The following is a 17,065-nucleotide window of genomic DNA, read 5'->3' on the forward strand; positions in this document are numbered from 1 at the left end:
ACTACGTATAATTTGTAGTTTTAGTGTATGAAATCTTGATTTTATATTGTTAAATTAGAAATGTATACTGTGGTATAGCTTATAATATCTCCGTGAAAATGTTGTTAGACGACGTAACTTTTAAATTAAACTATGTCTTCAAAATTAGCATTTAGGTAGTTTTGTTTTTGAGTAGTCGACATAATAAGAATCTACCTACTTAATTATGATAATTCTATTTTGTATTCCGTCTAAAATGTTATGTGCATACTAAGTTGACTTCAGACTATCGTATAACTATATATGTGGTTTTGTATGATAATAACATGTGGAATAGTATAGTATAAGCACAATTATTTTAAATAATGCATCTCTATGCTGTAACACGCGATCAATCTTGATAGGTTAATTTGAACCTCCAGTACCTACATCTTTCCAGTTTAGTTTTATAGAAATGTTACACTTGCAAATAAACTACTTTATAGTCAATTGGTAGAAAAAATAATTGGGTCTAGTAGTAGAACGCATTTTTTGGATCTTCTTCTTTGGATCAAATTGCTAGTTAAAGTTCAACTTGAAGGAGGTCAATGTGTCGCATTGTATGTCAATTAGCAGTGAAATAACAATGAAAAAGTGATTCTGTAGTGATAAATTATTTAGGGAAATCAGGTCGTCATTCTAATGGAGTCTCGCTGACAAACAAATGCTTTTAGGACGCAGACAGTGTTTAAATCAGTGGATAATTAATTAATCCTCATGTTAATACTCCTATTAAAGATCGAACGATATTGTGTAATTACTTGTAGTTTTAAATTATTAATGTATTCAAGAAGTAATAAGTGGACTATGGATTAAAACAAAACTATAATAATAACGCAGGCAATCCCAACCAATGCAGTGCTTGTATGGTATATGTTTATTTATGTGGTACTAGGCAAATCACAGAAATACTTCCATTTTTTTAAAACACTCAATTCAATTCGAACGATCATACACATGAATGCTACTTTTTCCGTCATGTTGACCACTGTGGTCGTCGGAATATATAATTATAAAGGAGATACGTAAAGTAAACAACACTGAAAGAAGAGGGTTTAGGGGAAACATTTCCTTGTGTGCATGTTATTTATAGTAAACCTAATAGACACATTACATTTATTTCTCAGGTATTGCAGAATACAGTTGGAAGAACAGAAAGGAATTGCGTCAATGTTTTGTAGCATTCTTCACCCGTATTTTTAATTTATTCAAATAAGCACAAGTAGATGCAAGACCATGAATTCACTATAAATACAGGTTGATAGGTATCAATTTGTTATGTACCTAGTCATTAGCTAGAACGTGTACTAAAAACGTATTCATTTTATTGTTCTTAGCCTAACACAAGAATTCAGTTCGTAAATTTTAATATTTATTAATTTATTTGTAATCTACTAAGCAGTAATTCGTCGCCCTCATTTCATGTTCCTAATAAAAATTAAATTCTTTTTATAGTAATAGTAGTAGATACGATAACGTTTTCTATAAGTCATATTATTTTTTTTATTATTAGTATCTTGCACACTTTGCATTATTAAGTTTAGACCATTAATTATTTTTCTTATCGATACTAGACATTTACAGTAGGTTATATTGCGCTTGCAATAATGATGAGTATAATGAAGTGAGTATTTAATAATTTTTTATTTTATTATTTCGCACTTCAACTACACATATTACATTGTACACTTGCAAATAAACTACTGAGCAATAAAAGGTAGTATATAATTTTACTAATATTACGTTAAACGTAATCCTCTTTGGAGGTAGTGGTCTTCTGATAGATCTTGTTCTTCGACGGCTTGTTCCAAACAAGTCTCAATCGGTTGTTTGGTTTTCACAACTTTTGCCAATGCTTTCTGAATAGACAGAGTTTCTACAGTCTTTAGATCCGTGGCCAGTCCCAATGCAGCCCAAACCCGGATGAAAGCGGTCGAACATCCCGAATCTGTACATAATTTTCAGTCACTATTAGAATTAAAAATATAATTAAGATTAAATTAAACACACTTCAATATTGATAATAATAGTACGGAACCCAACCTAGCCGTAAATCAACTGAAAAAATATTCATCAGCTGTTGAGAATTGGCGAATTTATTGTGGATACATACATATATAATACAACTAGTTAAACTAGCACAGTTAGTCATCATAGTTATATTATGTAGTATGTACCTAGTACTTGAAAGAAGATGTAATGATAAAGTTAGCATTAGATGTAGTGTTGTTCTAATGCATTTTCTTTACAATATTTGAGAAATAACATCGTTTCTATTGAAATGCTTATACATACTAACGTTAGAAATGCGAAAGTGTGTCTATCTGTCTACTACCTTTAATCGTAAAGATAGATTGTATCACAAAAACGGACAAACTATGTATTATGTTTAAACATCGACAAAGTAGCGGTGTGGGCGATAAAGGAAACCAGGGAATTGTAGGATATATATATATTTATAGGATATATATATATTATTATAAGAGTATATTATAAAGAAACACTACTAACTAGGGCCAGAAAGGGAAACCGAAAGGAACAATAGATAGCAGTGACAATTTAGAATAGAATTTTGGTATTCGAAATATAAAGCATATAAAATAGGTTATAGACAAATAAGTGGCCTGTATTCCACAAGCGGTGTACCAGTAAATATTATATATATTTATACAGGAGATTTGCCTACAGGTAATGAAGTTTTGTAAATATTCAGAGAGTATACACATGTGGTGGAAATCTTGAGCGTGCCCTAGAGGAAAAGTACGATGAATATTAAAGAATGTTTCCGTAGAGCAAGACTCGGTATCTTCAATATCTTATTATACACTTTTCTCTTTTCTTTTTTTTTTTGTAACTTATATATTCGGTGTACTCTAATTATAAACTAATATGGCTCGAAGGGGATTGTCAGTTGCGGGGAATAGTAATACCATTGCTAGCTTGATTGCTAGCAATGGTATTACTATTCCCCGCCTCCGGTCCTCCTGACGTGGTAAAATGTTAGGTAGATTCCACTTCACGCGGTTCCTCATGAAAACCCTCATGATAAATTCATAATTCGTTACGATGGGCTAACTGATCATCCTTTAGTGGTGCCCTGGCAGCGTATGCTCTTAGGTGGGTGAATTATTGTATTATTAACCAATAAAGAACATACCATAAGTACCATATTCCCCTGATTTGTAGTCATACGGTACAAGATAGTGGTAGTGCGGCCAGAATGATTTATTCAATACAAATACAGAGTTTGAATCTGGAGGTGATCTGTAAAAAATATTTCATAATAATCAATTAAATCATTATCGTAATTAAATATGGGTATTGCGTCAACTGTCGACCGCAATTATCTAAACAACATTTTTTCGTAGTTAATAACCTTATTTAAATGTGTATAACATTAGTAAGATATTAATTAAAAAGTTTCTGCTAGTAGATTAGCTAAAATTAATACTTCAGCACAGAAGGCATCTAATGTTTCAACTTCATCCGGTAGGTGAGTAGTTTAAATTTCATGAGCAAGATTTCGGGGTATATACATAAGTTACCACCTAATTTAACAGATACTAAATGCCAAAGTTGTTCCTTTCCACAATTTGACTAGCTACCTGTTTTCATATTTATAATTCAGCGGTCGATATATGTCACAACAATTTCATTTAATAATAATTAAAATGTATTAATACTAAAATTGAATATTACGTCACAAAATCTAAGACCTTTCTTAAGAGGGTTCTCAGATTTCATGATTTTATACACAAACTCCTCAACATCTTGTTATATAATGACACACTTTATCCAACCCCCTCCCTCCTAACGTGTTTCGTAATCTATGAATACTCCCTCTTCTGGGTAGATCTGTTATAATAAAAATATGTTAATTTTACTAACTTTTCACCAGACTTGAGACCCCATACCGATATGCTACTCTCTATAAGCCACGAAGCATGAAGTATTATGCCATAACGTAAGAATCCGATGACAAACGTAGCGCTCAACACGGTATCATCCCAATACTCTAGAGGGGCATTTAGTGGCAGTAAAATAAACAGTACGCCATATAAAACCCAGTAAAACCTGTAACAAGGAAGGAATCTTGTTAGTAGATATATAGAGTATATATTTAGTCAAACACATGTAATGTTATGAATTTAAATTTATCCGTGTTCATAGGAGTATGTATGAGTATAATTAAATAAAATAGAAACTAACTGTTATACATAACTTTGTCTGCTTTTTTAAGATAAATGATAGTCTAATAATTCTATCTTACATTTCATTAAAATTCCTTCAGTCGTTTAGTCGTGACGTTTGATCATTAACAAATAGACAGAGACCGTTTCTAATGAATATAATAGAAAATATTAGTAAAATCATGTGGATTTTCTAGAGTGGAGTGACTGAAGAGTGAGTTGAGCAACAAGAAATGTATAATATTATGAAAAATAGCGCGTCTCGCTGCGTTTATTTCTACGATAATATTAAAAACTGCTACGTATTTTCAAGCGGTTTTCATCTATCACAAAGTGAGTTCTAAAGAGAGGTTTAGGTATATAATTGAAATATACGTGCGTAACCGGGGTATATCGCTAGTATATATAATATATTTGAAATATTTACATGCATAGTTCACCTGCGTACACCTATTCCCTCCCGAATTTGTTTTGGATCACTGAGTTTCTACTCGTATATCAAATATATGTAGAATCCAATAGATAAGTAGTTTGAACGATGGTATCGTGACGTAGGTATTTATTATGACAAATGAGGGGCATACTTGATATGAATATCTAAGTTCTATTTACATTATATTCCGGTACATTCACTAAAAGTATCTTAAATGTATGTACAAAATAAATATGATATACAAATGAATAACTTGAAAACAAAGTAACATTTACAAATTTCAAAGACATACAAAGATATCTCTAAGTGAATGTTTAATTAACAAACCCTAATTAATATATGTAATGTCAGCCAAGTATTCGTTGAAGATAAATGTGGTAAAACTCGATTGTATTATTGTTATTTCAAAGTTCTTATGGTTCGTTGGGTTATTTTACGATACATCAAACCATTTCGACGGTACTAATATTGCATTGTAATCAAATAAATAGCAAAGATTCTTTATTCAAATTGATTGATTCATATTTTTTCTGAAACTTAATCTGAATAAAGATTCAGTGAAGAAGAATGAGCAATGATTTGCCGGTTGCTCTTTTCAACAAGAGTTTATCAACTTTACCTCTGAAAATCTTCAAGACAAGTGACTTAATATTAGCACTAATTCACAAGACTAAAATATTAAGTATATATATAGTTAGCTACTCGAGTAATAAAATAAATTAGCTACAGTGATCGAATCACCAATAAGCTCTGTTTGCGTGTAAAACGGATGAAACTTAAAGGTCCCAAATAATCTATCAGGAGTCAGTAAGTGATTGAAAAAAATGTAGAATTACATATCAACAAATAAAAGCGAGAAGAAACTTACGTTTTCTGGAACATAACAATTGAATCCGTCTCAACGTCAGACATATCTATAGATTCCTTTAGTTTTTCCTGGTAGGGGCTCAATTTCCTCGTACGTGTGATTATATGTCCATAAAGAAAACCTTTGTTATGATCGTAAGGATCGTCCTCGGTAGCGAAAACTTGATGATGTAGTTTGTGGTATTGAACCCAGTCGTATATTGAACCCTGGAAATTAATAGTAGTTAAATATTAATATACTCGTAAAATAATTAAAACGTAGTATTACATTAGCAATTCCATGTCTTTCAAAATATTTTGTAATAAGAATAACTATTTTTAGTACAAAGAGAAGTAATAATTAAGTATATGTTAGATAGTATATGGAATGGCGTACCTCCGTATACGATAGGCGCTGGCGTATAGACTAGTGGATGATGATAGGATAAGCATGAAGTCAAGTTAGTTAGCACATCTTGGCGGATGTACCATAATGATTTATAGAAGGGAGAGCGTGGGAGTAGACTTAAAGTTACAGGTTATTACAAATAGGATCACTATTCTCTAATAATCAAGTCACCTCAGATTTATTGTGTCAATTCTGGACATTCATATTCAATTCAGAATTAACATAAAAAAACTAAATATTTTGAATCAGATCGGTTAATTAATGTAGTAATTAGAATTTATTCAGTAATTAAAATTTATTGGAGTTAAAACAATAATTGTAAAATATTTAAGTACATATAGATAAAGCTTTTTCATTTACTTTATTTCCTACAGTACCTAAAAAGACTGAATTGTGAGAACATTTAGAAGGTATAAGTAAATAACGTAGAAGTGGCGATGTCAAGGTACAAAACTATATTGTGTAATAATATTACAGGATATAGTTTTAGATTAGATAGATTTTTTACTTACAATTCCAGCCATAGTCTGACACAGCATTAGAACCAGGCGCAGCGATTTGGTTGCCTTATACGTTTGATGTGCCCATAAACGATGGGCTCCACTTGTCATTCCCAGAATAGCAATTGATGTAAGAAATAACACTGTAGATAAATAATATAAGATTTTATTATACAAAAATTCGATTTCATTCGTTACGAAATTATTTCCAATTCATTTAGAATATATTGAAGATATTATACTATGAAATAAACGTTAAAGATTTTATGTTAATGGACATTTAATCCGATTGTTAATTTAATCTTTGAATGAGAATTATTACGTTACTGTAATTGTATTTTATAAATCTGCGCTAAAGAGACAAATATGAAATCGAAGAATTTTAGCGTTGTTTTTCGTATTTTGGCAAATATTTTTTCACATACCTAATTAGAATGAAAAACAAGCTTCCGGCTCTCTTGCTGGTAAGTGGAGACATGCCAGACGACTAGTATATCATGTCCCCTTTCTTTGTAATTTCACTGTTTTATATATTACCTCCGAACGAAATATATTCATATATGCTACAAACCAAGCTTGGTGGCCGAAATAGGTGAGTCTAACTCGACGATAATGTTAATTTTGTCTAAATTAATAACTATTGTATATCAATAACTACGTATTATTTAAGGCAATTAAATTAATGTTTATACTTGATCATCTGGCTTCATTTGAACCGAAAAATAATATTAATACTTACAAAAAAATACAGTTTTCCATTTTACTTCGAAGAATAGCAGCCACAGACCATAGAGTGATAGTAAATGTATATGAATTAATAATAAAACAGCCGGCCAGTTTGCTTCGCGGCTTTTACTAAGTTTAGATTTTCCGCTCGGGTCTTTGGTTGTACTGTTTTCTTCCGCCATGGTTACCTGTAGAATATGAAATTTTATTGTATAAAGCCTACATACGTACTAAATACGAATAATAGAGGCGTAGATTTTAACAGTGAATGATTTCTAATGGGTTTTGAAAAGGTGCCATTATTGATTGTAGTTTATTTAATGTTGATAACGTGAATTGACTTTGAGAGGAACCAAGCTCCTTGCATGTTATTTTTTCAGAAATAAAAATTGTATATTTATCATTTTCCGAATTCTTAATTATCAAAAAACGTTCTGTTGAAAATTAACTATATTTAAAAAAAATGTATTTATTATGAATCATAAAGTTATATATTCCAGTAGTCTATTAGATGATAGATTATCGACTTAGAAGCCAGGACACTAGAAAAAGTCTAAAAATTTGATCGTTTAACAGAGTCTCATAGATACAGACGGTATTGCCTTGCCTAATCTAATACCCTGACCATTTAAATTTTTTTTTATACGACTTACTATTTTGAACGATCCCGTCAGATTGAAGTAAAATTCCTCCGCAAAAAAGTATTTTTTTTAAATGATGATGAATGTCAATGTATAATAAGAAAATGGATATTTATATATAGCATACCCATAATAGTTATTGCAAATACTTATTGTAAGTTTTATATTTAATCAACTAAATAATGCTAAGACTATGCTAAACATGCTAATACAAAATATAAATATTAATAAATTTGCCTTATTAGCACAAACATTTTGAATACTATTTCTTTTTTAATTTACCAGTACATATATGTTTATTAATAATTTATTTTTTATACATTGTAGGTCAATCATATTAAAAAATACTTTAAAGTGTGTGTAGTTAAAATATAATTAATATTAAATATATTGCTAGTTTACGAAAAATATACCTATAAGTTTATACACAAAAGATTGATGCCTCATAGCCAGACGGAGACAGTTACTAACAGTAAATTGGCTCCCCTTGGGATAAATTGAGAATCCCTACCGTGTGGAACTCATATTCTATAGAAATATACACAACTACATTTATAACTAAAAATGTGTAATATTTTTTATGACTTAAATTTGATATTCTTGTCGGTATGTACTACAACATAATAACGACTTATGTATAAAATTTACAATATGCAAAGACATAAGGGAAGTCTTTTGCTGAAATATCACAACAATATTATTTACACCACACGTGGTTGCTATATACTCGAAGAACTTCGGGACCGATAATGCATGCAATCTTAATAATAAAATGTATCAACTGATAATTGGAAATCATAAAAAATAGACTCTAAAGTTATGTTTTAAGGTCGGATTTCTAAAATTTGTAGTATTATACTTAATTCAGTTAATAATTATTTGCTGTGCGATTTACCTAATGCGGAACATGAGTGGTGGTGGAGAGTGGCGTGCAAATTCCGGTGTCATCTTTCATCATATCATTCAATCATTCATTCATGAAAAAGATTAATTTATTGTTTAATACGATACCAATTTCAGATTGCATGTAGGTGGTGGTTATGAACCTAAATTTGGCTTTGTATTTTTGTTAAGAGAACATTACCTGCATTTCAAAAAGCAAATAATAATCTAAGGACACTTCATACAGCGCGATCTAGACTCAAGTTAAGTTACTGAAGCTTGTATTATGGGTACTACCTAGATACGACAATATACATAGATTTTTTTTTCATAAATACATAATTACGTATTTTTAAATGTATTATTTAAAAAAGTAAATTACTATAAATAGAAATTAAATTACTTCTATGAAATGAATGATACACATACTTAACCTGCTACATTCGACACTGATTATAATCCGATTGTTTTTAAATACATAGTCTGTATTGTACCAAATATCACACATTCGTTAAAAAGAACGAGGTTTGATCACAATAATGGTTAAATGACTTATTAAATGCACAAATACGTGTGTCTCACTAAAAACAATGTCAGCAACTGAAGTAGATATGTTTTGCAAGCATGCAGTATTGGTTACTAGCATTAACCTTACGTGAGGGGCATAAATTGAGGTTACAATATGTATTTAATACGTACTTACGTTGATCATTAAAAGAAGCACAGGTAAGTACAGGATTTTCAAAGTCATTGAGCAGCCAATGATGCTTGACGGTTTCATAATTTAGTATTTAATAATTTGACTAGATTGTCATTACAATGTTTAACCCAAATTACTTGACCTTGTAACCTGCTTTTTTTAAATAAGACATGTCTCAGTTTGGTACGGATGCACATTTAATGGCATTTTTTTAATCCTTTGGGTTTTATTTTATATCAGAGATATTACTTAATTTATCTTTTAATAAATTTTCTAATGGTGCAAGAATTTTTCAAATCGGTTCAGCAGTATTTGTGTTTATTTGTTACAAACTTACAAATCTTATATCTAGCAACAATTAATCTCTAACAAAAGAAGTGTAGATTATACACCTGACATAGGAATAATAAGAAAGTTCTCACAATTTAGGTACGTACGTGTTTATCCTGGTTAGAGCTACAAAATAATTGCTTTGCGGTTTAGTATCTGGTTGATTCTTAAGTATTTCAGAGAATATTATGTTTATGTTCTGAAAACTTCAGTTACTTCGAAATTAAATTTATTTTCAACTGAAAGTGTCAGCTGAAGTGACATAAAAATTCATGTACATACTCGTAAGTAGCTTAAATGTTCTATATGAATACATATATTAACCGTAACTTTTAGAAAATTTTCTAATGTTCCATACTAGAAAAGTAAATTGATAATTATGGTGATGATGAATAGAACCTCAACTTCTCTTCTATATTTTACATACCTGCCATTGTTGTTTTAGAATCATTGTAACATCGCGAGAATCAATTCATTTGTTTCATTTTGATATTAAATAATTACACTAAGTTTTAGTTATATAATTAGTTCAGAATCAAATTAATTAACAGTAATTGAAATACATAGGTACTAATAAATATTGCAATTTTACATTCATGTAGTGGCCTTCATAGTGCACCCATTTAATACTCGTTTTCGAGAGACTTGGGTTTGATTTTAGCATATTAAAACATTTACGTATATTGATACGTACATTTATATGTTAGGTGTTTTGTAATGGTTTGGGTGTTTTTTACATCCTGCATTATTTTGTAAATATATGTATGTCTGTATAAAATAAAAATATTATCGAATCGAAATATATCTAGAGGTTCTTTCTTTAGTAATTTTTGATTAGTTTGCGCCTAGATGACGTTGTATTTATATGAAACGCATAGATTTATTGATTTATTTATAGTTATAACAGGTAATAATTGTTTAAATTTATATAATTTAATGGAATAACAACGGGACTCACGGGAAGGTATGAGGGTCACGGCAGTAAGGTCAACATAAAGTTTGAAAGCAATTGTATGTTAATAAAGACACATGCACATCTTATGTCAGTAGCTATACGTATAGTATACGTAAGTACTACGGTAACATATATAGCTACATTCGAAAAAAACATAGAAGCCGAAATACAAATAAAATTTAACAAAATAAATAAAAATTATTATTTTTGACATATACTTAAATAATATAAAGTAGTGGCCGTAGTGATTTATTTTTACTTGGATTATGTTTGTTCTATCTTACCTGTTCTGGAACTAAATCGAAGTAGGTGTAATGTGACAACCTTTCCTTTCAATCGAAATAAAAAGGGATGATTGATCATTTGACGGCAAGCGATAACCGTTTTATATAGACATAAAAAATATACAATATATGGCACTCATGACTCTTACCAAATCGTCATTTGATGGGAGAAAAATAATTTTCGATATATTTGTTCAATGACCTCACCCATATTTTAAATTCGAAAATGTGTCTGATTATTTGTCCCAAATTTTTCCAAAATTAAATAACTGGACGAATTATAATAAAAATTATGAATTATAGAAGATGATCATTAAATAAAAGATTACCATTAGGATTAGGATAACACAAGGATTTCTATAAGTGTATATAATATAGGTAGGTATTATAATAGTATTCGTGATTTATTCTGTGTTTACTTAATTGTATTATACATGCTATGTTTTGGGACAGAAGGTATGAATAATACATGAACACCGTGGTACTGTGGTTAACATCGAAACACGTAATAGCAATTTGAATGAAATTAAGTCAAACTTAAAGTTTTTACTAAAAATTTTATGCACACGTGGTCAAAATTTTAATTTCCTGTACATTGTTTTCTGGTCAAATTTTCTGGCGTCATATTTACTAATAACATATTAATTGGATTTTACTATGTACTATTTATATAAGGCCGCACTTCTTTGACGACCGCTAAATTAAAATTTTTATAAATTTTGGAGACTATAAAATTTATTAACGGATTAATGATATAGCCAAAGTAAATAATATTTATCCCTTATATAATTACGTATTTATTTCTTTATGTAATTAGAATGGCAAACAAGCTTACGGCCCGCCTGATGGTAAGGGGTCTATATACATGAACAGTACTGCGGACTACGGACATCACGTTATCATGTGGCATTTGTGATACCACTCATGCGTCTGGAATGGTCATTCCAGAGGACTAAGATATTATGACTTACATCCTGTATTTTCACTGCTACAATAAATATGACTCTATAATAAAAACACTGCTTATAAAGCAATGTGCTTTGCGGCTAAAATAGGTTACACTCATATTTACCTATTTCAACACAGACGACGTTTATTTAATCTACTTCTGATATAGTCTGCCAGTGATATGAAAAGTTTCATTACGTAATTTCTTCATCTTTTCTCTTGACGCCATAACGACTCCATGAGTCTTTTTGAAATCTGGCACGCAGTTTGACTATTTGGTTTGGAGAAGTTTTAAGACTACTTCATATTTCGTTAACATAAATAAAGTCTCGAGTGACAACTAATTATTTTATAAAACGACTATTAGATTTCCTTTTCTTTAATTAATTGTCATTGAAAGAAATTGGAATAATTTTCCATTTCTATACATTTTGCATATTGTCACGTTAGTATGAGAAATGTAATGGAATTATAGTAAAAAATATATACTAATTATTTCACAAAATATTAATGAGTTTTTTTTTCATAAATATATTAACCGAAGAAGATATAATAGATTTAATATTAGGTGTAATAAAATAATCACTAACCTGTGGAAAGCACACTATCTTTATACGTTTGAACGTTGACTGTGGACTCAGACGACACGATGGATGACACAGTACAATGCAAATTAATACAAGTTCACAGGTTATTGTACCTACACATATGGGTAAAATATAGGGAGTGTGAATTACACACCATTATATCCGGTATAGCTAACTGCACATAAAATATATCTTTATAGTATTATTAGCTGACCCCGCAAACGTTGTTTTGCCATTTAAATTAAAATTGCTATTAAATTATAGGGGTTGCTGATACACAATGCTGGTAAACAATAAAATTGGACAACCCTTATCATTTCGGGTTATAAAAAGTAGGTAGTAGCCGATTTTCATACCTAATGAATATTAATATAAAATTTTATAAAAATCGGTCAAGCCATTTCGGAGGAGTATGGTAACTAATATTGTGATACGAGAATTTTATATACATATAATAACTAGCTACTCACCCCGGCTTCGCACGGGTGTACATATTATACATATAAACCTTTCTCTAAAATCACTCTATGTATTAAAAAAAAACGCTTCAAAATCCGTTGCGTAGTTTTAAAGATTTAAGCATACATAGGGCAGACAAGACAGCGACAGCGACTTTATTTTACTACTCGATGGATTTATATTATTTTGTTTAATTTCGCTACAATACATACAATTGTACAATACAATACTATAAAATATATACTATACAATACAATACAATTGTAGCGGAATTAAACAAAATAATATAAATCCATCGAGTAGTGAAATGGACTTTCGCAAAACAACACCTAATTCTATTAAATATAGACTTTATTTTATACAGTGTAATGATAAAAGAACGCGCTCTACTATGCTCGTCTTCCGGTTACGACGCATGCATAGAGAAATAATAATTGCCTTTTTTAAAGTCCCTGGATTTGTATATATATATGTTATGACTCTCAATTTTTCAATTCGAATTGCCATATTAATTAGGTCTAATTCAAAATTGAAACTAACATACAAAACTTGTATCGAAATATATGACAAATTAAATGCTGTGACGTTCTTGTTGCGTTAAAGCTAACAATATAATATATTATATATATATTTACAAAAATAATTTAGGATACATTATTCTTGATGTACAAACCAAATTTTCCAGAACCAGAGGTAGACTGCAATAAGTCGTGTTAGACTCAGTTTTACTTATATATAAGATTTTCGGTGGTAGGGTGCGATTAGGCAATATAATTACAGGATAGGAGGCATCATATCTTGGTCCTCCCCAAGGCATAACTAATCAGAAACTTTGATAGCTTTTTTAAACAATATATAGCATACTTCAAATATATTACTCTTGTAGTTCACACGTTCTTATTTTCATTCCAACATAAAATTCTGAGAGTCGAGTTATGGAAGTCAATAACTGGCTACGAAAATCGATGACGGATGAAAATAGCTATAAAGGAATAAACGGAACCATTAAAACCCTTATCTTAATATGTATATATATTTAATTACGGAAATACCATCATATCTCACGTTATCGTTTTCAGCCTAAAAAAGCTTTCACCTTCCGATGTGTCGTTGAACAGTTAGTGTAGTAGGTACAATTTATACCTACAATCAATTACTAGATTATCGTATCGAGCGTCAAAAATAAATTTAGGTTCGATGAATACCCCTGAAAATAACTTTTACCTATCTACTACTACTAATATTATAGATATTAATGTTTGCTTTTGGTTATTTGCGCTTCGTTCTCGGATAAATTTTTAAATATTTAGTAAAATTATTTATAAAACAAAGTGATGAATAACAATAACAACAATGAACACACATACGACGTTGTCATTATCACATAAAATATGAGGGCATATATCTTTTAGGACATATCTTACATCATTAACTAAACTTTTCGTCTCCATTTTACTTCCTGGCGACAGCCATCCATTTCATTAAATGCTATCGCTGGTTTTAGACTTATATACTTATATATACTAGGTATATATATATATACTAACTATGTAACATTTTCTATATTTAGACCACGAAAAAAATTATTAAGTTGAAATCGTCAAATCAACTTTAAATAAATAAATAGAAAACTATATTCAAACCAAACTAAATAGAAATAAGACAATTGGAATAAATAGGTAGATATATGTATATGTATGTATTTAGCACGTAATAACACAGAATTGTCAGGTCAAGACTAGTAATTAAAGAATGGCTGTACAGTCTTTTCTAGAAGCAGCTCACTATTTTTAAACCCTGAGCAACTTCATTGTGGCAAAAGCAAAAATCTTATAATATAGTTAAGCAGTTAGGACCTAAAATAATATGTTAATAAAGCTCGTTGCGTGTAGATTTAGCCGACAAACTTTAGTTCTTCAATTTGTATTTGTAAGTTACGTCTGAGTAATTAAACTTTAAAGTCATGTATATTAATTATATTCTCATTTAAACATTAAACATCATATACTAGATGTAAGAACAGATTAATTCTCTAAGACGTGTTTTATGTAAGCATAATCCCAAAATACTGCCTTGTGCCATTTGGTTTACATACAAATTTTCTGCTCCTGCTTACCACTAAGCTGCTTACTTGCCATATAGAAGTACGTCGGTATGTGACATAAGAGTAGATAGCTTTATGTATTTAATTAAGTGTTCTCTACTTTGATATGATACGATATCATTGAGTGACTACCGCAAGCGATTGATGTACCAATGTTATATAATTGAACACTGGCAAAGTGTGAGCCGTCCATATATTTTTAATCTTAACGTAAGAAATGTAAATATATATTTATTTATTTAAATTATAAAAATCTACCTGTGTATTTGTTTCTGTTATTGTTATTAGGAAGAGACCTAATAACCCAATTACCATATGTTTTTGAACTTGACTTATTAAATCAATTTAGGTATATGGGTTTTCTGGTTCTGCAATATTAGTACTTACCTACATACTATTTAATGGGAATGTGCATCTAGTATATAATACCTAAGTAAGTATTATTGACAATATGTATGTAGTGTCATCAAATACCAATTTCAATTGTAATTTAATTATCGCACATAGATTTTACTTAGTTGCAGAGTAAATAAAATAGTATCAAGGGTGTATTGACCCGAGCAAAGAGAAAATCAGTGCCACCTTAGCATACTATAGGGAAATTGCAACTTACGTTAACACTTCCGTCCGACGCCCTTGAGGGTGGTATGGGCCAGTAGGTATCTTAATTATCTGTAGTGTGTTTGTCACCTTACTTCTAAATGTCTGAACCGATTTGTTTAATATTTAGATTATAATAGTAAGTAAGTAGGTGGCACTGCTTTTCTGATGGTTTCGCTAATGTAAATATAATTGATGATTTGCCTTGTAGAATATTTTTGCATATATAAGCAATATATCTGAACTAGAAATGTTCCAATAGAATTGTAACCCATTTTTACAAAACCAATAGTACTAGAAATAGTCAATATTATTTCATTAGGTACGCTGAAATTACTCGAAGTAGCGACCGTGGCCGGTGATCTAGCAGTTTAGCAGTTTAGCATACCACCTTATTTCCGATAATCACGGGTTTTATTCCTCGCACCGTACAAACATATTTATGATTGTTTAACTGTTTTTTGGCTGTTTACTATACGTATTATATATGAATTTACAAAAAAATGTATCTATGTATTTATATTCGTTGTCTGGTACTCACACAGACACTGCATAGTTTGGTATTATTATTTTCACAGTCACAAGGTTGATTTGTATCGACTGATACCTATGACTATCTAATTATAACCTCTATGAACTTAGAAGATGGTAATAGCATATCTTTTCCCATCGCCGACCAGAGTATGACAATGGTTTATGATACAACTTCTAACATACAGGTTTCATTTTATATTCAGTTTTTATCTAATTCGGTGATGGGGTAAGTTTTTAAGTGTGAAATAAAACATTGTAAACAACATAAAGTTTAATTTCTTTGCAACAATTACCACTTTAATTTTACATTGTCCAACACAATATCCTTAAAAGTATCTTACATATTAATTATATTACTAACTAATTACTATGGACTAGGTTAGGCCGTTTAGAATAAGGCCTAATGGTCAGTAAGATTGCCTTCAAACTATCGCGTTACAGGACTTAAATGCGAAAAACTCGCCAGTCTCTCCATGTGACAATGACACGTATCTCTCATCTAGTAAAATATCATGACTCCAGAACACGTAGAGTAACGAAAACCTCTAAATAAAAACCATTGAAAAGAGAACTCAATAAAAAGGAATGGAAGATATAAATATAATTAAACTTTTTGTGTATCTTTCTATGAATTAAACTGTTAAGTATTTTTCACATTCAGGATATTTTTAGGAGTAATGGATACTATATATAGATGTTGCGAATGTGATCAGAAAAAAGGCTGCAACAAAATATATTCACTGTCTGTAACCATATTGATACTTTTTACTTAATTTTAATTTCTTAATAAGTTTTCAAATCAGTAATCAAAATTATTGATAATAAAAATATATGTCAGAAGAAGTCTGCCTGGTAATTGACAGTACCTAGAAGTAATAATATGAAATTACAAATCTGAGATACATTCAAAGTTCAAACA

The 17,065-nt window shown here is 30.1% G+C and overlaps 1 protein-coding gene across 2 annotated transcripts; it reads right to left on the reverse strand.

The window, feature by feature from the left end:
* Window positions 1-1,643: 1,643 nt before the first annotated feature.
* LOC131845064 (acyl-CoA Delta-9 desaturase) lies at window positions 1,644-12,509 on the reverse strand. Of its 2 annotated transcripts, none has more exons than XM_059194076.1 (7): window positions 12,453-12,509; window positions 7,136-7,310; window positions 6,409-6,539; window positions 5,510-5,715; window positions 3,907-4,092; window positions 3,176-3,282; window positions 1,644-1,966 (listed from the first exon to the last, which is right to left on the reverse strand). In XM_059194076.1, exons 2-7 carry the CDS (start codon window positions 7,302-7,304, stop codon window positions 1,758-1,760), a joined length of 1,008 nt encoding a protein of 335 aa, XP_059050059.1. In that variant the 5' UTR covers window positions 7,305-7,310; window positions 12,453-12,509; the 3' UTR covers window positions 1,644-1,757. The 2 variants fall into 2 exon arrangements, with proteins under 2 accessions (XP_059050059.1, XP_059050060.1); XM_059194077.1 differs by lacking the exon at window positions 12,453-12,509 and adding an exon at window positions 9,075-9,168.
* Window positions 12,510-17,065: the final 4,556 nt, after the last annotated feature.

Source organism: Achroia grisella, unplaced genomic scaffold (assembly GCF_030625045.1).
Source record: "Achroia grisella isolate CSIRO2021 unplaced genomic scaffold, CSIRO_AGI_Agris_v1 utg4502, whole genome shotgun sequence".
Taxonomy (NCBI): Eukaryota; Metazoa; Arthropoda; class Insecta; order Lepidoptera; family Pyralidae; genus Achroia; species Achroia grisella.